General features: G+C 50.4%; 4 protein-coding genes across 4 annotated transcripts; 2 read left to right on the top strand and 2 right to left on the bottom strand.

Annotated features, from left to right (window-relative positions):
- The first annotated feature begins 1,506 nt into the window (after positions 1-1,506).
- Positions 1,507-3,597, top strand: LOC131287856 (dehydrogenase/reductase SDR family member 7). Its single transcript, XM_058316942.1, has 6 exons — positions 1,507-2,065; positions 2,139-2,288; positions 2,367-2,722; positions 2,803-2,916; positions 3,002-3,168; positions 3,493-3,597. Exons 1-6 carry the CDS (start codon positions 1,939-1,941, stop codon positions 3,545-3,547), a joined length of 969 nt encoding a protein of 322 aa, XP_058172925.1. The 5' UTR covers positions 1,507-1,938; the 3' UTR covers positions 3,548-3,597.
- A 2,653-nt stretch (positions 3,598-6,250) lies between these two features.
- LOC131288733 (serine/arginine repetitive matrix protein 2-like) lies at positions 6,251-14,655 on the bottom strand. Its single transcript, XM_058317906.1, has 4 exons — positions 7,479-14,655; positions 6,829-6,896; positions 6,616-6,744; positions 6,251-6,515 (listed from the first exon to the last, which is right to left on the bottom strand). The coding sequence occupies exons 1-4, from the start codon at positions 14,404-14,406 to the stop codon at positions 6,342-6,344; spliced, it is 7,299 nt and encodes a 2,432-aa protein (XP_058173889.1). The 5' UTR covers positions 14,407-14,655; the 3' UTR covers positions 6,251-6,341.
- A 596-nt stretch (positions 14,656-15,251) lies between these two features.
- Positions 15,252-17,562, top strand: LOC131286548 (WD repeat-containing protein 43). Its single transcript, XM_058315512.1, has 4 exons — positions 15,252-16,503; positions 16,567-16,826; positions 16,894-17,043; positions 17,109-17,562. Exons 1-4 carry the CDS (start codon positions 15,331-15,333, stop codon positions 17,461-17,463), a joined length of 1,938 nt encoding a protein of 645 aa, XP_058171495.1. The 5' UTR covers positions 15,252-15,330; the 3' UTR covers positions 17,464-17,562.
- A 155-nt stretch (positions 17,563-17,717) lies between these two features.
- On the bottom strand, positions 17,718-19,936 carry LOC131285516 (probable global transcription activator SNF2L1). The gene is made up of 3 exons (XM_058314374.1): positions 19,907-19,936; positions 19,392-19,855; positions 17,718-19,324 (listed from the first exon to the last, which is right to left on the bottom strand). The coding sequence occupies exons 1-3, from the start codon at positions 19,934-19,936 to the stop codon at positions 17,818-17,820; spliced, it is 2,001 nt and encodes a 666-aa protein (XP_058170357.1). The 3' UTR covers positions 17,718-17,817.
- Positions 19,937-21,958: the final 2,022 nt, after the last annotated feature.

The following is a 21,958-nucleotide window of genomic DNA, read 5'->3' as shown; positions in this document are numbered from 1 at the left end:
GCCTGCCGGACGGCCGTCAAACAAGTGGTTCCACCGCCATTTGCAACTTCCGTCGGATTCTGTGTTTTGTACATTTATCTCTCTCCCCGTGTCTCGAAAGGGTGTTCTACTTTCTACCTATCACTCTTCCGTTCTGTTACGTTTATACCAATAGGAAATAAAGTAAAATCTGGATTATAGTTAAATTTATTTGCCATTTTTGTATCACAATGATAAACTACTGCGAAATCCTTCTATCGATGAAGACTTTGGGGACATCAGAGATCAGCGTCTATGCTAAGGACCCAGCTAAACTATTCGAAATAATGTCACCCATCCTGATTCATGTTTGTGTAACTCTATTGATGTTTCGAGACGAACAGTACGCAAAATTCCAATTAAAACATTAATGTTATTAGATTCGATTAGATTAGATTCATAAGCTTCCTAATCACAAGTATGTGATGTAATTAATATGGAATGAACATTTTAATTTTAAATGTGCTACATTCGCGTAATCTTTGATCTTATTACTGCTAACGACGACAAAGAAGAAATTGATAAATTTTTGATGAAACCCTTACCTAAAAAGATAAATTAGGATAGTTAAATATACAGTTTGATTATTTTTATACCATACTAAATTTTGCTGTTATCAGCATACTGCAAAATAATGCATTCTTATTTGTGTAAAATTTTAACTTGTGTTGAGAAGAATAACATGTACAATTTTCTTAGATTATTTCATTTCAAATTCACCAAATTTTCAAGGACATTTAATTGTATTTAAAATATATTGACAGCTCACAATACCCCAACATGCGCTATACACGATCACGTTTAAATAACGATCACCTTACTCTTGGTTGTCTGTTAACATACTTTATGGTGGTGTCCTCTGGTATATTAATAATTATAAAAATAATAATAATATTTAGGTAATATAACCATTAAAAAAAACACACACACATTCGCCCATTAAACCATTTAAAAAGATGCATATTTAAATTCCCTACTCAAATGAAACGGTTCGAATGAAGCTGTACTGTTGGTGCTTTAAAATCGTAAACAATGTGTTCATCCGGGCGGCCGCATCGCGACCAGTTCCACATCTCGAGATGCCGAACACTCACCGCTGGACCGCCATGAATGAATTCATGGAATGCCGCGTGCGGTGGTCATGATCTTGACAGCGTCGCGGGGTCACTCAGCTCGCGTCACCGTCCGTCCATACGCACACGGAACAACAGACGAAAATAAATAAATATAACCCTCGGCGCAGTGCAATCAACTGATGCGCGGCACTGGACGGTAGCGTCGAGTTTCGATTTCGCGACACATTTGGCAACTCGCGATCGAACCAGACCAACCGGTCGAACTGGGCAGGGGAGGGGGAAACAAAAAGCGGCATTGTGGCGGCGTCAGCAAAAACGCACTATCGAACCCGTGTGTGCGCGTAGGAAACGTCGCCCGTCAGCGATATCGCGTAATAATTAAAAAAAAAAAAAACAACAACACACACATATTCCCAACACCGCGGGGTGGGAAAAGAAAGTGTGCCCACCTGTCGCATTGTGCGTTCGCCTAGTAAGATCCAAAGTAAAACACAAACCAGGCGAATTTGTTCCCGATCGTTTTTGGACGTCGATCGCAGTTTGCTGTTTCCAGTGTTTGCGTTCCGTACGATGGATTATAGATGGCAGGCTCTTTCTTAGGCCGTGACCCGTGACGTAGGAAGCCACCTCCCGTCGAGACAGTCTGCAGCGGTTGACAGTGTCATCGGATTTTTTCACCCTCAACAGCGATAGTGTGTCATCATCAGCCGCATCGTGCGATCATACTTTTAGGGAGGAAGAGGAGTTCGTGATCATCGATCCGCAACAGCACGCGCCATACCAAAGGGTGTGCCATTTGGGTTGAAACCGGACGGAAGTGTGTGGCATAGTGTCCCGCCCAAAGATGGCATTCTTCGTCTATTTTGTAACGATATGTTTCTTCACGTACCACCTGATTCGGTTGATACTGTGGGCCGCCCTCGATTCGGATATTGAACTGTTTGTGCTCTCGAAGCTGGGCAAACCGATCTGTAAGTAGCCATCGGCACATCCGGTGCGGACCATCGTTCTACAATGTTCTATCTCTCCCCCAACATCGCACAGCTTCACTGCGTGGGAAAGTTGTATGGATTACGGGTGCGTCGAGTGGGATTGGGCGCGACCTGGCCATTGCGCTGGCCAGGAACGGTGTGAGGCTGTGCATTTCCGCACGAAATATATCGGAGCTGCTTAAGGTGAAGCAGGCTTGCATAGGTAAGTGTTCTCCCTTACGTAGCAGAACACATGGCCAACATTAAGATATCTTTCTTTTTATCTTTATCGCGGGACCAGCACAATCGAACGGAAGCCTCGGTCCGAACGATGTGTACGTGCTGGAAATGGATATGCTGCATGTGAACCATCACAACGACTACTTCAACATGGTTCTCGACCACTTCAAGACGGTGGACGTGCTGGTGAACAACGCTGGCCGGTCGCAGCGCGCGGCCTGGGGCTCGATCAACATCAAGGTGGACCGGGAGCTGTTCGAGCTGGACGTGTTCGCCGTGGTGAACCTGTCGCGCATAGCGCTGGACTTTTTCGTGCGCAACTCGATGAAGGGCCACCTAGTGGTGACGAGCAGTGTGGCCGGTCTGATCGGTGCCCCGAACTCGGGCACGTACACCGGTGCCAAGCATGCGCTTCATGTAAGAATGTCGAACGAAGGGACGAATCTCAATCTCGTTGCAATACTTCCCTTAACTCTCCGTTTTCGTTCCCTTACCAGGGTTACTTCGAGTCGCTGCGGAACGAATACCCGAACGTAAACATTACGATGTTCTGCCCCGGACCGACGGCGACCAACTTTCTGCAGGAGTGTTTCACCGATACGCCCGGCGCGGTAAGTAAACGCCGATGGTGTCGGGAAGCTCTTCACGACACGAGGACCCTTTGCGTGACAGTTTCTCTTCCGTGTCTTTGGATAGAAATACAACCAACGAGTTCAGCCGACCGATCGACGCATGACGAGTGAACGCTGTGGCCACCTGTACGCGATGGCAATCGCCAACAAGACCCACCTGAGCTGGGTCGGCACATTCCCGGTCAATATGATACTCTACGTTGCGCTCTACTATCCGAATTTGAAGCGGCTGTAAGTAACGATTTAAAGAAACATTAATTAACACTTTGTTGACGGGCACTTTCTGTCAAAAACATGCTGCAGCTGGCGATCTAAGTATGCTTGTATCGATTTACTCTAGTCCGTTTCCCACGAGTATTATTAAGAAAAATAAAGCCGAGAAAAATCGGTAACGAACGACAATACGAAATGCTAAAATAATGCAATGGAATGTGGGTATCAAGAAGTGTTGTCAACAAAGTGTTAAAAACAAGTGTGTCATCAAGGTGTTAACCTAGCAACCGACACCAGAGGATCACTCAATAACGATCACATTTGCTTCGATTGTTTTCACAGCCTGCTGAAAATTGTTGGCGGAGAGCGTCTGCAGCGAATCCGCGATAGTCGGTAAATTGGCGCTAAAAATGAAGCTTCGAAAATCCGGAGCAGAACTTACTAACAGAACACCTGCAACACGGCGTGCACCCTGCGCATTCCATCAACGCCAGCCGACCAAACGCAGCAACCAGGCACTGCACCATTCGAAAAAACGGACTTCTTCCGGATCAGACGGATGTGACGTGAACGTGAATTTCAACCTCCGCCGTTCCAAGGCAGCTGGGCTTCCACTAAAAAGCGGACGATCAATCAGTACTTTCATTCCACGCATTCATCGTTTGCTGTTGAGATGGTATCATTTCCTTTTTCGATCAGGTTCGCCAAATCTGTCGCATTTAGCAGTTTGTGTGTTAGTTTACGAAAAAATATTTACAATTTTGTTATAGTAATTTAATTTAAATACACAATAATTGTTTTTGTTTTGCGCACATGTGCAGGCTACAGCAACTAGAAATACACCGGTGTAGAAATTCATTGTAGAATAAAGTAATATTAATCAACGAAGAGAATCCAAGCATGATTTCTTTCCGGAACGATCAGAGCTCGAAAAAGACAAGAAAACACAAGAATGAATCATTTCACTTAGTAGCTAGCATTTTATTAAACCATGATTCATTGTTTTTATTTGAATTTCTTTCTCTCTGGTTCTCAACCGCCATCCTTCCTCTCTTCTATCTGCCTTTGTTGGTACACATCCATCCGTTTTGGCCCAATGCAATGTGCGGGTTGCTCCGCCTGCGTTTTCGGAACGTTCCGTGTTTCCTCTCGCCCAAAACGAGGGCTTATCGTTATGCGGGGAACGGTGTCCCTCGCATGCCATAGCAGCACACGGTAAAGGATAACGAAGCTCTTCTGGAAATACTGGCCCCCCAAAGAGCATCCGCGACCTGGTACGACGCACTGATGTGTGTCTGCGTGTGTGAAAATGATTTTAATTGGAATCTTAAGAAAAAGGCGTGCCCGAGCGGGAAGAGGAAACAATCAAAAATTCCTTTAGAGTTTAGAGCGGTTCCTACGGGTGATGCAAGAGGTCCTTCCCAGCGGCCCTTGTGTAGGGCACGGCTCCCCTCCCCCTGTATCAGCATAAAAACATCACATCCGGAGAGCGCAAACACACACACAATTTGGAACCATTGACGCGCGGAACAGCATCATTGTGTCTACTTAACAGCGTACTATTTTCAGCTTATCACTTAACGAGCGCACGAGGAGAAGGAGATTGTGTGATTAATGTTTTGTATGTGTGTTGTTTTTCTTTTTGTTTTCTGCCGTGTTCAATAGTATTTATATGTTAATAAATATAATTTGTTCGTTACGGCTAGTGTTTTGCCATCCTTAAATCTTCCTTAGGCGACGTGCCATCGTTGGAGGCATTTTTAGTTCCTTCAATCCGTCCATCCCACCGTGCCTTTCTTCATATATAGCGCGCTTAATATTTTGGTGCTCCATTGTTTTAAGAGCAACTTTGTGTAATCATGGGTGTGTGTGTGTGCTAATGTGATTGCGCATGCTTGCAAGAAGTGAATAAGTTTCTCGTACTCCTCCGATCTTGCTCTTCACTTTTGTAAGCCCTAACGATTTTCGTTAGCAATAGTTTAATTGTTTTGTTTGTTTGTTTAATTTTGTTTTTCTCTATAATACACTCAATCTATAAATACGACTTAAATGTTACCGCACCGCATGCATCATCCTTTTTTTGTTATCGATTCCTTCCGCGAATTGGGGGAAACGCCACTCGCGGGTGATTGGCCTCTTACTAAACACATACATTCGAAAACTCCCTGCAAGGGGCGTTCCACCGTTGGAAGTTTTGCTAACAGTTTAACAGTGTTCCTTCCGAATTTGCACTTTCCTCTCCGCGTAGTTTCGGGGATGTGGTGGTCGATAATTGTATTCTTTCCGTGACCGGGTTTCTGTCCTCATCCGTTACTTGGCGTCGCGAGATATTGCTACCCATACGTGCGGGGGAGTTTTTTGTTTCTTTTGTTCTGTTAAATTTATTATAATAATCGAACCTAATACATCCTAACGCAAAAAAACATACAGAAGACAGACAGACATTCACATAACTAAAAACACACTGAGAGATTGAGACTGATCCCTCCAAACCTGTGCTCCGTTTGCCGGTTGTTTCTGTTGTACAAACCGCATACGCTCACTCTTTCTCTCTTTCTCTGATTGCCCCAGCTTTCCGGTGTCGTAATTTTCGGGTTCTTTTTTCCTACTTTGTACATAAACATAAGTATGTATAATATTAATTTAAAACTAGCTCTCTCGCGATCGCAATGAACGGTACACAATCGGTGAGTGATTACATGATCATAATAGGGGAGATAAGAGGGTTTTGCTATAATGGTACACGGTACGAGCGCAGACCTTTACTTCGGTCTACATCCTGGTCAAGTTAAGCGATAATAATAATAATAATAATAATAATATAGGTCGCGATTCTTTACTTTTTTTTTCTATACAGTTCATTATAACCCAACACAAACTAACCACTATCCCCGCGTCGAAGAACAGTGCCAGTTTGAAGGGCGCTCAATGCGATAGGTAGTGGGGTTTTAGATACTCTGTGTGTGTGTGTGTTTGTGTGGAATTATCGGTTGCATTCCAAAAACCCTAGAATTTTGTTCCACTTTCCCACTCCAATTTCCGCGAAGCATCATCGTTTCTTTTACAAACTATGCATATGTGAGTGTGTGTGTGTGAGTGTGTATCCCTACGCTGTAAATGTATTAGATACTGATAAAAACTATCAAATTGCTCGAAGAACCACGGAATCACGCACGTCCCGAGCTCTTTTCCTACAGTATGATCGCGTTGTTGCTCGCTGCCATCAGACCACCGGGACCACCTCCTCCGCCCACCCCGGGACCCTTCTTGCCGGTGCGCCGCTTGCCACGTATCTTACGCACGTACGCCTTGATGAGCTTCTGTATTTTTATCGGGTTAATCTCGCCGGTTCGGCTGTGGCAGATCTAAAACAACAGAAAGCACGAAAATAAACCAAACGAATTGGTCAGGTCAGAAAGGTCAGAACGCTATCGGGCGCGATGGAATGCAAAGTAATACACCTACCTTCGGTACGGCCCGACGCATTATGTCTTTGTATTCGTCTTTGTTGATCTGCTTCTTGTTGTAGTAAGGTTTAATGACCAGCTTCACCTCTTCGACGACACGCTCGAGGCGGTTGAGTTTCTTGAGGTACTGCAAAACAGTAGCGGGTCGGATTAATAAATACTTTTTTGATGATAAGCACAAACAAACAGACAAACAACACCCCGGACGTACCTTCTCCTTGACCGTCAGCTTCGAAGGATCTTCCTCGTCCCCGGCGTCAGTTTTTTGGTTTGCTTTACCTGTAAAGAAGTTTGGGCATGAGCGGATTGATTTTTATGTAACTTGATTTACGGGAATATAAATGCACAGCCATTAGCCATGTCGCAACGGCGGTTAACACGTTAAGCGCTATGCGCAAATTGCACCGCTTTCCGTTCTGCAAGCAATTCGTAGAAACGCCGGCTTACCTAACGGGCTGTGTCGGTCCAAGCAGACCGACGCCGGTTTACGGGAAAGAACACTGTCGGCCCCATGGGACCGACGTAGCGCTTAACGTCATTCCATTAACCTTACTTTCTACATATTTTTTAAAATATTCTGTGGTGTTTGCACAAGACATAAAAATGGTTGTTGGATATATTTAGCTACCTTTTTATCCAGAAAGGCCCTGGCTTCTTAGTTCAGCAGACATAAATCAAATGAATTATTGTGAGTGTGTCATATGTACTATCAAATTAAAACAAGCAAAAACTGTCCTCTTTATGCCAATGGAATGCCGCAAACCTTTGAATTTGTGAAACAATAACGATAGAAGTCGAATGAAGGAACTTGTTCTTAAAGTATTTGAAGACATGTGTACTATTCCTGTTACCGATACGTACCTCCCTTCGAGCGCCTGTGCTGCCCTCCTTTGCGTTCCCGCCTGCTCCGACCGGTGGCGCCAGTAGAGTTGTTGTGGTTCGGTGACGAACCGAACAGCGAATCGAACTGATTGGTGGACTTTTTGGCCGCCTTCGTATTCGGCATCTGCTTCGAGGTCGATGGTTTGTAACCGTGTTGCTGCTGTTGGGAGCCCGAGGGCCCATTGTTGGCCGCCGACGACTGCTGCTTGCCGCCGTGCGAATGGTGAGGAGGGGGCGGTGGCGAGTCGAGCAGATCCACACCGCCGGGCGGTTCGAAGAGGTCGTCAAAGTCGCTCGCACCGGGCGAGTACGGCGAGTCGGTGGGATTGAGGAAGTCGCCGACGAATTTGTTGCTGGTCGTGCCTGGCTGTTGCTGCTGCGGGCCACCGGCCTGGGCCGCGGAGGAAGAGCCCGGTAGTGGAAGCTTCGAGATGAGGCTGTTGCCGGCCGACATGAAGTCGTCGAAGATGACGTCCGAGTCGGAGTTAGCGCCGGATGCGTCAAGCCGTCCGTCCGAGCCGCTGTTGTTCACGACGTTCGACGAGCCGCCGCCGGTGAGGACGAGGTTGCTCAGGACTGTCACCTTACCGGCGCCACCGTTCGAGACACCGGGTCCTGCGTTGTTGTTGCTGCCGCCGCTGGCGCCGCTGTTCTGGCGGGTCGACTTTAGCGTCATCGGTTGAGGAGGTGTACGCGATTCAATCATTCCGCCGTTCAGTGAGCCATCGTTAGCAACGCCAGAGGCACCGGAGTCGCCCATGCCTTCCCCGTCGGCCGCACCACCACCAACTCCGGCCGAACCCTTCTCCTGGCGCTCTTCGTCCGAGAGCCGGGCAATCGAGAGCGCATCCGATCGATCCCGTCCCTGGCCAGGGGGCGGCGACGGTGACGGTGACTTGGTTGGCTCGAACGGATCGTACACGTCGGGTGATGGCGATTGGGGCGCTGGTTCGGGTGGAGTGTTTGGCCCGACGGTGGTTGTACCGGCGCCACCGAGCATCCCACCGTACGTAGCGACCATCCCCAGCGCTGCAGCAGCCTGGGCCGACGATGCCGAGCCGGTGATTTCTCCCACCACCGCCGCTGCCGCAGCATTTGCCGCCTCCTGCCGATCCGGGCTGTCGTCCTTCGGTTCGTCCAGATCGCCCGGATCGTACAGCGGGTTGACGGGACGCAGGTTGGAGGATTTCGTCTTGACCTGCATCGAAAACTTGGGAGCCTGCTGGAGGGTCGCCTTGGAGGAAAGATGTCCCGGTCCCCCACCGGCGGGGAACCCAGGTGGCGTTTTCGGACCAAACATATCATCGTCCGGGGATGGCCGACGTGCGTCCGGTGGCGTTGTTTTACGAACACCACCACCCGTGGCTCCACCACCTGCATTTCCGGCACCGCCCGCTCCTCCAGCATTCATCGGTCCGAGCGGACCATCAACACCGAGCAGCAGTCCCAGTGATTGGCCGAGGGTGGTGGTTCCCTCCGGGCGCTTTTCCTGCGATCCGCTAGTACCACCCTGACCGGACGGTAGGGCTCCCTCCGCAGTGCCCACTGTACGTCGGTTTTCCTTGTCCTTCTCGGTGTCACTGTCCGATAGCACGATGACGGCCTTAGGCGAAGGGGTAAGCACGCGGAACGGTGACCCATCGAGGTCGATAATGACGACCGGCTTCGGACCAGGTCCGTCCCCAGCACCAGCTTTTCGTTGCGCACGCTGCTTCCGCCTGACTGCAGCAGCTTCATCCGAGCGCTTCGACGTCTTTGTCGACTCGGTGGCGGTCGTACCCCGCTGGCGCTTGGAGGACGTGGAAGAGGAGGTGGTCGCTTCCTTCTGACGCTGCTGCTTGGACGATCCCAACCGCTCGCTGGCCGCTTCTCCTTGGTGATGATGATGATGGTGATGATGGTGATGATGGTGCCGTGAATCCGATCCCTTCCCATCCGCACCACCTCCACCCGCTGCGGTCGACCCGGCCGTCGCCGTTGATCCGCTCGCCCCACCCGTCGCCGCACCGTCTTTGTTCTTTTCGCTAAAGCTAACACTTACAAGAATATTATCACCCGATGCAAATACTTCCTTCGAGGGCTGCAGACCGCCACTCTTCTTGCCGCCTTCACGTGCCGCCTCCCGCTCCCGACGTCGGGCCTCCTTGCGGGCTTGCTTACTGCTGCGGCTTCGGCCGTCCTTGCCCCCGTTCAGCTGCTGCTTCTTCTTCGCCAGCGCTTCCTCGTTCGTGAGGATCACCGTCAGGTTGGCGGCGGCGGCGGCCGTCGCGACGGCATTGCTCGCACCGTTCGTTTTCGGCAGTGGCGGGGGCGGTGGCGTCCACGAGTCTCGATCACGCGATCGCTGCCGATGGTGGTGTTGCGTGGTGCCTTTGGTGTACCGATCCGCTAGCAACGACGAAGAAGTTGGAGGCGGGCTGCGCGATTGCGAGCGCGAACGGGAACCGACCGGCGACAGGGACGTCCGCTTACGATCCTTCTTCTTCTTGGCCTTCTTTCCCGTCGGCAGCGGTGGTTGCGGTGGGGGAGACACACTGCGACGTTTGGTTTTCTTCTTCCGACCACCGCCACCAGGGTCGCCTCCTTTGTGGCCACCACGGACACGTCCGCCACGCACACCGATCGCCGGGCTGCGGCTTCGACTGCGAGGGGTTCGACTTCTGCTGCGACTCCGACCGGCCCCGGGTGACACGAGCCGTTGTTTGTTCTTCCGCTTGGCCTTCTTTTTCGCGCGCGAAATCCTTCGATCCGTGTTCGGCGGAGGGGATCGTGATCCGCGGGACCGTGAGCGGGAACGTGAGCGTGATCGTGTGCGGGACCGTGATCTGCTGTCGGCGGCGAACGAGCGTCGCAAGCTTCCGCGGCGTCCCGCGAGAGGTCGGCGATCCAGCGAAAGCGATCGTGAGCGGGACAGCGACCGTGGCGATCGGGCACCACCACCATACCGTCCGCGCATCGGAGGCGGAGAATGAGGCGACAGTGATCGAAGCGGCATCGGGCGTCCACCAACTCCTCTCGAGCGCGACCGTGACGACGAGCGACCACGGAAGGGAAGCGGCGATCGGACACCACCACCAGCCGGCGATCGGCCACGATGGCGCGCGGGCAGTGGGGAAAGTGAGCGTCTCCTCTGTGAACCGCCGTAAGCGCGGTCACGTGAACGTGCCCTTGCCGCTGGAACCGGCTCGGGTGAAAGGGAAAACGATACGTCACGACGGGTGCGATCGCGAGAGCGGCTCCTGGACGGCGAACGTGTCCGCGAACGACGCTTCGGTGTAATGTCCCGCCCGAATGGGTCCTTGTAGATACGGGGCCGCTTCTCGGCGATGATCGAGCGAATGTCGTACCGAGGCAGTTCCTTTCGCTTCGGACGTCGCTGCCGATTCCGACGCTCGGTGTTTGTGGATTTCCCTTCGCCACCGCTCTCCCGCTGCTGCTCATCACCCTCGTCGCCACCTTCCCGTCGTCCCGACGAACGCCTCCGCGAGCCGGAGTCCTTGTCCTTCTCCTTCTCCTTCTCCTTGTCCTTCTCACGGTAATTCCGTTCGCGACCGCGCTTCGTGACCTTCTTGAACGTCAGCTCCTTCCGTTTCGCCCCGGAACCGGACGCTTTCGAGGTCGAGGCTTCCACCGAAACCCCTCCTTCCTCGGGGAACGCGTCATTGTCCTCTTCGTCCTCCGAAATAAGCTCCGTGTCCATTCCATCGATGCCAGCCGAATCGATGGCACTACCCTGGCTTCGGAAGCGCGACGATGCGGCCAACAGCATTCCCCCGCCAGCGCCCGCACCCGATGTACCCTCGCCAGCATCGATCAGATCGCGTCGTTCCTGATACTTCTCGTCCAGGCAGGGCGTGTAACTACGATCATCTTCCCCTGCCGGACCGCTGCCGGAGTTGTTAGTAACCACGTTAGCTACACGGCCCGGCGGACCAAAGTTGGCGGTAGCGATTGCGGATGCCGCAGCCATTGCGGCCCCGGACGCCCCCAGTGCCGCCACGAGCGATGTGGTGAGGGGTGGCGTCAGGGCATCGAGCCCGTCCACCCGATTTGGACGCCCATCGAGGCCACGACTGGAATCGGCTTCGATTTTCTTCAGCTCATCATCGCTCTCTGAGTCGAACTCATCCCGGGCCGGTGTTCCGTCGTCCTCTTCGTCGTCATCCTCCTCCTCGTGCTCGTCCTCCTCTTCGTCTTGACCTTGGCTTGTTTTCCTCCTCACCCTTCTTCCCCCAGCTTCCACGCCATTTGCCGCCACGGTGTTACTATTCGAGCTGGCCATTTGATGATCCTGCGGTTCGCTTGCTGGTGGCGGTGTCGCCGCTCCCGGGTACATCGGTTCCCCGTCGATATCGTCATCGTCGAGCTGCACCAGATCTTCGTCGCGCTCGCCCGCGAACCGATCGTCCTCCGTTTGACCTTCGTCGTCGGTGCGCTGCTCGGCATCGAGCGGATCGTACGGTTGGTTGCCGTCGTCGCCACCCTTCGCGTACTGGAGCGTTTCCGATGAGTAGACGGAAAAGTTCGGACAATTGTTTTCCGCCGCGGACGAAGACGAGCTCGTGCTCGGTGGCGGTGGTTCGGCGTCCGCATTGGCATCGTCATGTGCCAACCCTTTCGGCAAACGACCCGCGGCCGAGACAGTCTTGTTGTTCTTGTTCTCCTGATCGCTATCCTCCTGCTGATCCTCATCTGGTTTGTTCCCGCTGGCAACGGTCGTTGTCGTTGACGCCACCTTGCTACTCACCGGTCCTGCATCGGACGGCCCGGGAAGCCCACTGTTTGAGTAGCTGCTAGGGCCAGCACCAGCACCACCAGCACCGCTACTTTCTCGTTCTCCCGTACCATTCATGGACTGGTGACTGGTGGAAGAGGAAGAATTATTGCTACCCGGTCCAGCAGAGCTTCCCGGTGTGCTGTTTGCCGTCAGCTGCGTGCTCGTACTGTCCGACGTGTTGGCCGCCGACGTTATCTGACCCTCGCCGTTACTGGAACCCGTCGCAGTCGTCGCCGTCGTTGCCGTCGTGGTTGTTGAGCGCCTCCCCGTCGAGCTGGAGGATGTGGGGAAAATAATTCTTCCACCGGCAATACGAACGTTTCGTAGACCTTCGCGGGAATGCCAGCGCTCCTGGCTCTCGAGGATGCTACCAAGCAGGTCCCCGGCGGTACTCGAACCACTTGCCCGGTTCAGTGTTGGTGTGCTGAAGCTTTCGAATCCACTTTTCAACGCTCGCCATCGACCAACGCCATTGCGGAGCCGCGGTCCAGACGATCTGCTCGCCACGAGGGTAGATCCGCCGCCTCCTAAACCTCCACCACCACCCGTGCTGCTACCCTCCTCATCATCGTCATCGTCACTGAAGTATTCCAGATCGTTGCGGCCACCGAAAATCTTTAGCGGCGCTATACCGGCGCTGATCCGTTGCCGCTGCACGCCATCGCTATCCATGTTGGTCACCCGGATCAGCTCACCACCGACCGCCCCACCATCTGTAGCTCCCACCGTAACGCCCAGTGCACCCACCAAGCGGTTCCGGCTCCGGTTTCCGAGGATCGTAGTGGAGGCTGACTTGCGGCGCTTCGCACGCTTCTTGCGCAGTTTCCGCAGCGTGCTGTAGAGTTTCTTGCGCTTGATTGCAAACTTGTGTCCCTCGCCCCCGCCGCCCCCATTGTCGTCGTTGTCGTCCACGTCGTACTCGGAGATGATCATGCTGAGAATTTTCCTCCGCGTTCGACGGCGTCGTTTCCGCTTGACCGTCTTGCGCGCCCGGGGTGCAGCTGCTACCGCGACTAAACTGCTGCTGCTGCTGCTTCCACCGTGTGCCGATGAACCAGCTGCCAGGCGGCGTGTCCGAGCGGTGGCCACCGTTGACGGTCCAGCACCATCCGGTGAGCTTGGGGCAACGTTCAACCGGACGGCGGCGGCTGCCCGATTGAGGATGGCCGCTCGTATGCGTTCGCTCTGACGTGTGCGGACGATCCGGGCCGGACTGTGTATGCGCTGGCGCAAGCGGGACTCACGCATTCCACCTATTTCGTTCAGATCATTTAGCAGATCCTGCAGCTCGTTGTCGTCCTCGTCGGAGCCGGACGCGAAGCAGCAGTCGCAGTACCACGAGCCGGAAGGTATCTCGAGCAGGGGCGGATTGAGACACTCCATGTGATAGCCCAAGTTGCACGAATCGCATAGCAGCATCGTTTCCTCACTGTGCGCCTGTCGACACACCTCGCAGTACGTCAGCTCGTCCGGCTCCGGGGGCACTCCTCCGGCAGCAACGCCCGCCGTTGCCGCCGCGTCACCTAACCGATCTACTCCTTCCTCATCGCCGGACGGCTTCGGTGGTACGTGGTACACTGCGACGCTTCCCTTCTGCAAGTCCGTGTCGCGGAAAATGTTGATGACGTCGAAGGACTTTCGATCGATCGGGCAGGTGGACACATTGTTTGACCATTCTTTGATGCACGGCGCACAAAACATATGCTCGCACACTTGTGGTACCCCGACCTGCTGGTTGTGTAGCGATAGGAGACAGATAGGACACTTTTCGCAATCGCTGCTACTGGCGCTTCCGCTCGACTCGTCCGAGGCGTACCCGAGCTTGCTGGCTAGCACGGCCGCTACCGCGTCCTTGTCACCCTTTTCCAGCAACTGCTCCTCGCTGCTGTTCCAGTCCGATTCCCACTCCGAGCTTTCCGATGCCAGGTCGAGCTTGGCAACGGGGACGGTGCGTCGCCGACTCGGTCCCGCGATGGGCCCACTGCCGCTACTGTCGTTGTCACTGTCGTCCTCGTCCGCCAGCACGGTTCGATTGCGTAGTCTTCGGGTTCGCCCGGTCGAGGTCGACGGAGTTGCCCCGACCGGCACCATCATCACTGGCACCACCTCGTCCTCCGTGTCGGTCGTCATCGCAGGTGCAAAGGTAGACGTTTGACGTTCGCTAGAATGCTCCGCCTGCTTCACACTCTCGGTGGTGTATGCTTAGCTGTCCATCAAAAACTGCAACGCACCTTCCGCGATCGGTTTCCCAGGAGAAACTTGATTCCACGACCACCCGGACACAGCACAGATCGGTGACAAACACTAGCGACGATTTACGGGAGTTAAAATGTTTTACTTTCTTCCACTATTGCTGCTTCCTTTTTGGTTCGTGAACCTGCGTCCGATGCAGTTTCTCTTTGAGCAGCAAGACAAAAATGGCGATTTTGGCTGGTGTGGGTAGTGGTGAGTAAGCCGACCTGCACCCAGCTGATCCCGTAGTTCGCCGAATTCCAGTTATTCAGTATCGGACCCAGCGCCGACTGGAAATCAAACGTACGTTTCATCTGATAAATTAGTTTTATAAAAATCAAGAAATGTTGATGAACGCTGATATAAAATCCGTTCTGTCTAGTCTTCAAACAACAACTCGAGCCCATTTTGTTATTGAAAATACCTCAGGACTCTGTTAGTCCAATCCTTGCACCAAGTTCCATTAATTTGTTTTGGCTGGGAAACGTCTGATGGCAAACGTCTTTCAGACGTTACAACCGTCCAAGATATCAGGTATTCTTGAAAATAGTACCCTACAGGTAAAAAGTGCTATAAAACATACATTTTAAATATCATCTATTTATTATAATATTTTACATCGTTTGTTTGGTTGATAAATTCACAATGTTTTGCTTTTTTTCACGGAAAAACTAAGGGCTTTTCAAAGGGATATTCGGAAATGTCATATATTTTGACGTTTACCGTGGACATAACAATCAAAGACCGAGCACGCTGTTTTTCACGTTTGAAGTTCCCATGCTTTTATTCACTAGAAATAACACAATAAATTAGCCTCCAACCATGTCTCTTACATTGCGGCAGTTTTCCCCCGACGGCAAGTACTGTGCATACATCGGTCAGCAAGGTAAATTCGTCGTGCACGATGTGGAAGCCAGCGCCGTTCATCAGGTTTACACGCCGAACTTGCACCTCAACGCACCGTGCACGAGCTTCGCATGGATCCAGACTGGCAACAACGAGAGAACCACTCCAAAAGGAAAGTCGAAGAAATCACGACTAAGCTTGGCAGGACAGTTACTAGTGGCTTTTGGCACCAGCAAGGGTGGAGTTGCATTCTACAGCCTGGCGACAGGCTCCATAGAACACACCTGTAAAGGCGATGGACATACGGCTCCCATCACGGCGATATACTTCAACGCGGAGCACGACTCGGATCGCATCTACACGGCCGGTGCCGACGGAAAGGTCATCGAATGGAGCGTCAGCAAGTGCGCCCAGCGCAAGGTGCACAAGATTGGGGTGGAAAAGTTAACCTGCGTTATGGCGCACGCTGGATCTATTCTAACCGGCGCGAAACAGCTAACACTATGGGATCGCGAAAGTGATCAAACGGTGCGCACCCTCGTCGGACATACTTCCAACACACAACTACTGCACCCTATCATTGTCGGTGTGGACGAAGACGCAGTAGTGTACGCATTGTCCGGCTCGGCAAACGACCGCAACCTGTCCCTGTGGTCCATTACCGGTGAGGAAAAGAATCCGATCGCTTACTTCGCGCTGGACGACGTTCCGGAGTATTTATCCCCAAAGCTCGTCGGTAACAAGCTTCACCTAGTGGCCGTATCGCGGACGGGTGTGTCGCACTACTTCGTGCGAGATATGGGCAAACTGAGCACCAAGAAACCGTACAAAGCTTCGCACATGTTTGAGGTGGCCATCGATTCAACGGGCCAGGAAACGAAAGTGGTCGACCGGTTGCCCGTATTTGTTGCCACGGTGCAATATTCTCCACAGCAAGAGCAAATTCTCCTCGGGTACGGCACGGAGGCACACTTACGCTTTGAGCAGGTAACGATCGAGGACGACGTTAAGTGGAATGTTATTATCCGAGAACCGGTCAAGTTGATAACCGGTAAAGCAAAGGACGGGGACCTTAAAACGAAAACGCCTCTCGTCGAAGATGCGGAGTACTTGAACCCGGTGAATGCGAATAAAAAGTCGGTCAAAAAGGTAACGTTACGCCAGGTGGGGTTTGTCGCGCCAAATGTTCTAATAAACTCAATACGATTGTAGGTTGAAATTCCAATGGAAGTGCGACTGGAGAACCTTTCTCTGCTGCCGGACCGCAGCGGAACGAAAACGAAATCGGGGCAAAAGAATATGATTCATCTGCTGGTACAGGGACTCCACAGCAAAGATGCCGACCTGCTACGGCTAGTTTTCTCTAACAACGACCCAGAAGTAATTCAGCAAACGATCCAGCGCATGCCGTCCCAATATGTGAGCGCTCTTTTGAACGAGCTTTCGCATATGATGCAAATGAAAACGATGCAGTACGTATTGATACATATTTTTTTTAACTTTATCCGTATCTAAACTCTACCCAATCCATTTTTGTAGCGTTCAAACGGCCGTCTGTTGGCTTAAACATCTTATCAGCATCCACTCAAGCCAGATGATGGCACTGGGGTCATCAAACCTGTTGGGTGAATTCGCCACCTGCCTCGGAATCATCGAGTATCGCGTGGAGCATTTGAACTCCCTTTCCAGGTAACGTAGGGCTTTAAGTGTTTTATCACATGTTGTCTGAATCGAATATTGTTTGTTCCTTTTAGACTACGCGGTCGTTTGGGATTACTTCTTGAACAAATCGATCGTAACAAGCAAACGGTAACACCGGAAGATCAGGCCAACACCAACGTGCTTGTGTACCAGGAGGGTGACGATTCCGATGTGGATTCGATGCTGGGAAAGGAAGGTATCGAACAGCCTGAGTCATCTAACGAAGACATGTACGATGACGAGGATGTCGACGATGTCGATGACGACGATGACAATGAAGAGTACGATGAAGACAAAATGTCAGCCAACAGGAACGGTACTACGCCTTTGTTACGCCAGAATGGTCATGGGGTTCACAAAAAAGATGCGAGCGATGACGATGAAAGCGAAATGGAAGTTTCTGATTGAGTATCATCAGATTCCAGTTTATACAATAAATTAAGAATTGTAGCTATTCAACTTAAGGATTTGGCTTTTCGTAAGAAGACGACAGAAAGCAAACGAAATTACGTAAGGAATACATTTATTAACGAAAATCATGCATCATGTTACAAAACGATCAAGTTCAATATTTGGGAATGAGTATTTATGAGGTCATATTTAAATTATATTCAAGCTGACAAAAAAGAAGTTTTGTGTTTAACCCAACACGATAATAATCCATAAAGCAAAACAGTGATGGAACTAATTTCCCTGAATGATGTTAATAATAATGGTAATAATAGTTATCAGGTAACGTAGTGAAGCGAACAAACGGCTTTTCTAAATCTCACTTACAGCTACACGCTTGCGTTTGCTGGAGGTGATTAATTCATCGTCGCGTTTGCGCTTCTGCGAAACAACAATATTATTATTTTCGCGGGGTATTCCGGGTACTACGATGGCACAGTCCTCCTGCAGTCCTGAATCCGTGTCCATCTCACGAAACACAGCATCCAATTCGTTCTCCACTGCCGATGGATCGATGGTTCCAACGGACCAAAGATTCTTCTGCTGAAATTCGATTGCTGCTATTTGAAGCTGCTTTGTCAAAGTGCGCTTAATGACGGACTCATCCAACTGCTTTTTGCGCTCCGATATAGCATTTAAGGATTCCTCAATGGTGCCGCGCACGAACAACCGAAAGATGTGCACCTTCTTCAGCTGCCCAATACGATGCGCTCGATCTTCCGCCTGGAAATCCGCCTGCGGGTTGAAATCCATGTCGTAAAAAATGACGGTGTCGGCTGCAACCAGATTGATGCCCAGACCACCGGCGCGCGTTGACAGTGCGAAAATGAACTTGTCTGAATCGGGGTGGTTGAATGAGTCCATTCGTTTTTGCCGTTCCTCGATAGATGTGCTTCCATGGATAACGCAGTACTCATAACCGCGATAGTCGAAGAAGTCCATCAGAATGTCCAACATCATGACGAACTGCGTAAAAATAAGCACCTTCGATCCCCGCTCTTTCAGCCTTTTTAGCAACCTATCCAGCACGATCATTTTGCTGCTGTATTCCACAATCTGTTCCGTGACTTCATTGCCGTGCTCGGTCGGTTCGGCTCCAGGAATTAGATACGGATGGAGCGTCGATTGTCTAAGGTACGGAAAAACGTTGGATATACGGTATTGCCCGAGAAAGCCATTAGATTTTAAGATCTGAACGTCTCTCTCAAGTATTTTTTTCGACCACACGCAGATCTCTTCCGTGGGTGGAATGAACAGAGTTATGCGAACTTTGGGTGGAATATCGGGACACACTTCGCTCTTAATCCGTCGTAGCATGAGTGGTTTCAGGAGGTTTTGCAACCGGCGCGTCTGCTCATGCTGCGGATCGATACAGTCCTCCACCTTGAACCAGCTATCGAAATTGTCAGCACTGTTGAAGAACAGTGGCATCAGCAGATTCAGCAGGGCCCACAGTTCATGCAGATTGTTGTGGATTGGTGTACCGGTCAGCATGATCATACCTTGAATGTGGCACACACGCAACGTTCGAGGGAAAAGTGTATTCTCATTCTTTGCCCGGTGGCCCTCGTCGATGATAGCGTAGTGGAAGTTGATTCTTGAAAAGTAAAATTTATGACGAACCAAAAACTCGTAGCTCGTGACGACCACGTTCCATGAACGTCGTGTAGCTTTTAGCTTTTTAAAGATCTCTTGTTTCAGGTCACCAATTGCGTGCGCCCTCAGGACATTCGCTGAGGGAAGAAATCTTGCAAATTCCTTTATCCAATTATCGATTGTAGTAAGCGGCACAACCACTAGAAAAGGACCCTTTAGTTCACTGCAATGATTTTCAAACTTAGTACACATAGCGTTGCCGCCCCAACAATTATAAGCACACCACTTACCGAACATTCATCAGATAACCGATCATGGAAATGGACTGAATGGTTTTCCCGAGCCCCATCTCATCGGCTAAGATGCCATTCAGACCATTTTGGTACAGGGAAATCATCCAGTTGAGTCCTTCTACCTGATAACCCCGCATCGTACCTTCTATGTACGAAGGAGTTTCATCGAACACGGTATCATCGGGCGAATTGCTGCGGACATTTTTTATGTTTTGCAATGGTTTCACACCGGCTTTTTTCTGGAATCCAGGTTTTTTCTTCTTAATTTCCCGCATAAAACCAGCAAAACCAGACAGTTTCTTTTCGAGAAATTCTAGCTGTTTCGCCCGGTGTCTATACAAATCGTCCTGAAACTCTTTCCGTTCCACGAAACGCCTTTCGGCCTCCGCCTGTTCAATGGAAGATGGTTGCGGAACGTTTTCCAAGGCATTCTCTAGCGGCAGCATATTTTCCTGAATATCCTGTTTAAGAAACAAGAAGAAATTTTATGATATCCATACAACTACACTCACTTGATCATGTTTTACCGTGTTCGATTCCATGTTAGTAGAGCAGTTGCAGCAAACTGTGAAATCATGTACGAACAAGCAACGCAAAAGACAACTGAGGTTTGGCGCGAAAATGGTTGCTTGGTAGTGTTGGCAGAATCGGTATTCGGAAGATTTGAAGACTCGATCCCCAAGGGGTTCTAAAGGATTGAATCTAATTTGATAATTTTGGATCAGGTTTGATTCATTTGGGATTAGAAAAAGCATCAAAGAGCAACCCAACGAGAAATTTTGGCGTCATTTTGATGTAAAAGAATTCTCTTGAGACCTGATCGCTCTTCTTTTCAGAAGTGTTTTACACCTTCTTTTGCAGCAGATTTGCTATGCAATTTTGGATGTAAAACACTTCTGAAAAGAAGGGTAAAACAATTCTCTTGATACTTGCGGGACACCGCAAAAGAGAACTGTTTTGACAACGTGACTGTGCAACGTGTTTATAACACCTATTTCTGGCTATACGCGTAAAAAACGTATACCCATTCGTAGTAGATTATATGAGCTGGGTTCAGGATATCTTTTCTTTCCCATAATAATTATTTTCATACAGGAAAATATTTTTGATTGTTTTATTATTTTGATACATCTATAATATTATATATATATATCGTCCGGTTCGGTAGGCAATCAGGGGAAATGTTCAGAAATCGTCCGACGCCTCCTCTGGTTCGTGCTGGCAAACAGCGACCACGGATCGTAGCAGGCTCCTTCGATGTACGATGTGCAGCACCACTCCGTCATGCCCAGTGAAAACACGTAGAATGCATTCATGTTTATTTCAAGCCGCTTCTTCCTCCTTGTCGAGACACTGAAATGTGTGAAAAGCACGGACAAATCATCATCAGTAAGAACTCTCTGCTGTGGGTTCTTACACACGTACTTACTGTCTGATGCGAGTTAACACGGCCCCGGTTAACCACCCCGAGTCGGTCAATCCAAGCGCTGCTATCGAACACTGGCCACCGATACTATGTTACAACCGGTAACAACCGATGATCGCCGCGAAGTCCGTTGGCCACCGACCAACTATTTACACTGCGTTGCAGTTTCTATACCTGTCGATGAGGGTCATCGTCCCTTCCTGTTTTCGAATGCTTGCTAGTTGGCCAGACTTGCACAGTAAACAGTAAACAGTAAACAAACAAAGGTTTGACAGCCAGTACCTCTTTCCACTGCGGTGCCTCCCAAAACAAATTATTGGTAGGTTATGAGGTGTCCATGCCTACCAAAAATACACTCGGCAAGGTTCTTTTAGGTAGGCATGGATACCTTTGGTAGGCAAGTGCAGCAGGGTTCTCCTTGGGAAGTCTTCTTCTTCTTGGCGTAACGACATCGTGGTCATGCATGCTCGTTAAGGGCTTACGAGACTTGTTTTCTCTATTGTACGTGGATAGTCAGTCCTCTCGTACAGGGGAGGATCCTGTCTCGGTTGGGATTCGAACCCACGTCGTCGAGGTGGTGAGCCCCGGCGCTCATGGGCCGATTTTCTAACCGGTGCTACCGCTCGGCTGTCGTGCACCCCCGCGAATTGTTAGTTGTGAATTGATGTGGATTCAGATTAGGATAAACGAATTCCAGGCCGACATTGACTGTTTTACATCATATCGCGACTGCTTCATGGATAGGGTTTCGGATGTGGGGTTTCGAGTGCCTCTTGTAAGGAAAAGATTCACCCACCACTAGAATGAATTCACACGGTTTCTTTCAAAACTCCTCAGCGCGAACAAAAAAACTCTTTTTTGTATGGGACGAGGCCGGCCAAGGTAAAATTTTACTAACTATCGTTTCGTTTTGTTTTGAGAAAAAAAAACCTATGTTGGAACGGGTTTGGCGGGAAACATCGGTTTTCCGGTTCAGGTCATCGAGTTCGAATCTTTCAAAGTCATTTTACCGTTGTTTTAAAGAGCGTATTTCGCCCCAAAAGCGAACCGGCGAATTAGGCGCGTTTGGCAGCACTGTTTCATCGCCTGGCAAATTAGGCGTCTTTGGCAGCACTGTCCTATTCGCCGCTCTTTTGAT

This window comes from Anopheles ziemanni, chromosome 3, assembly GCF_943734765.1.
Source record: "Anopheles ziemanni chromosome 3, idAnoZiCoDA_A2_x.2, whole genome shotgun sequence".
Taxonomy (NCBI): Eukaryota; Metazoa; Arthropoda; class Insecta; order Diptera; family Culicidae; genus Anopheles; species Anopheles ziemanni.
The sequence above is the reverse complement of the archived record's forward strand: the minus strand, read 5'-3'. Positions and strand labels throughout refer to the sequence as shown.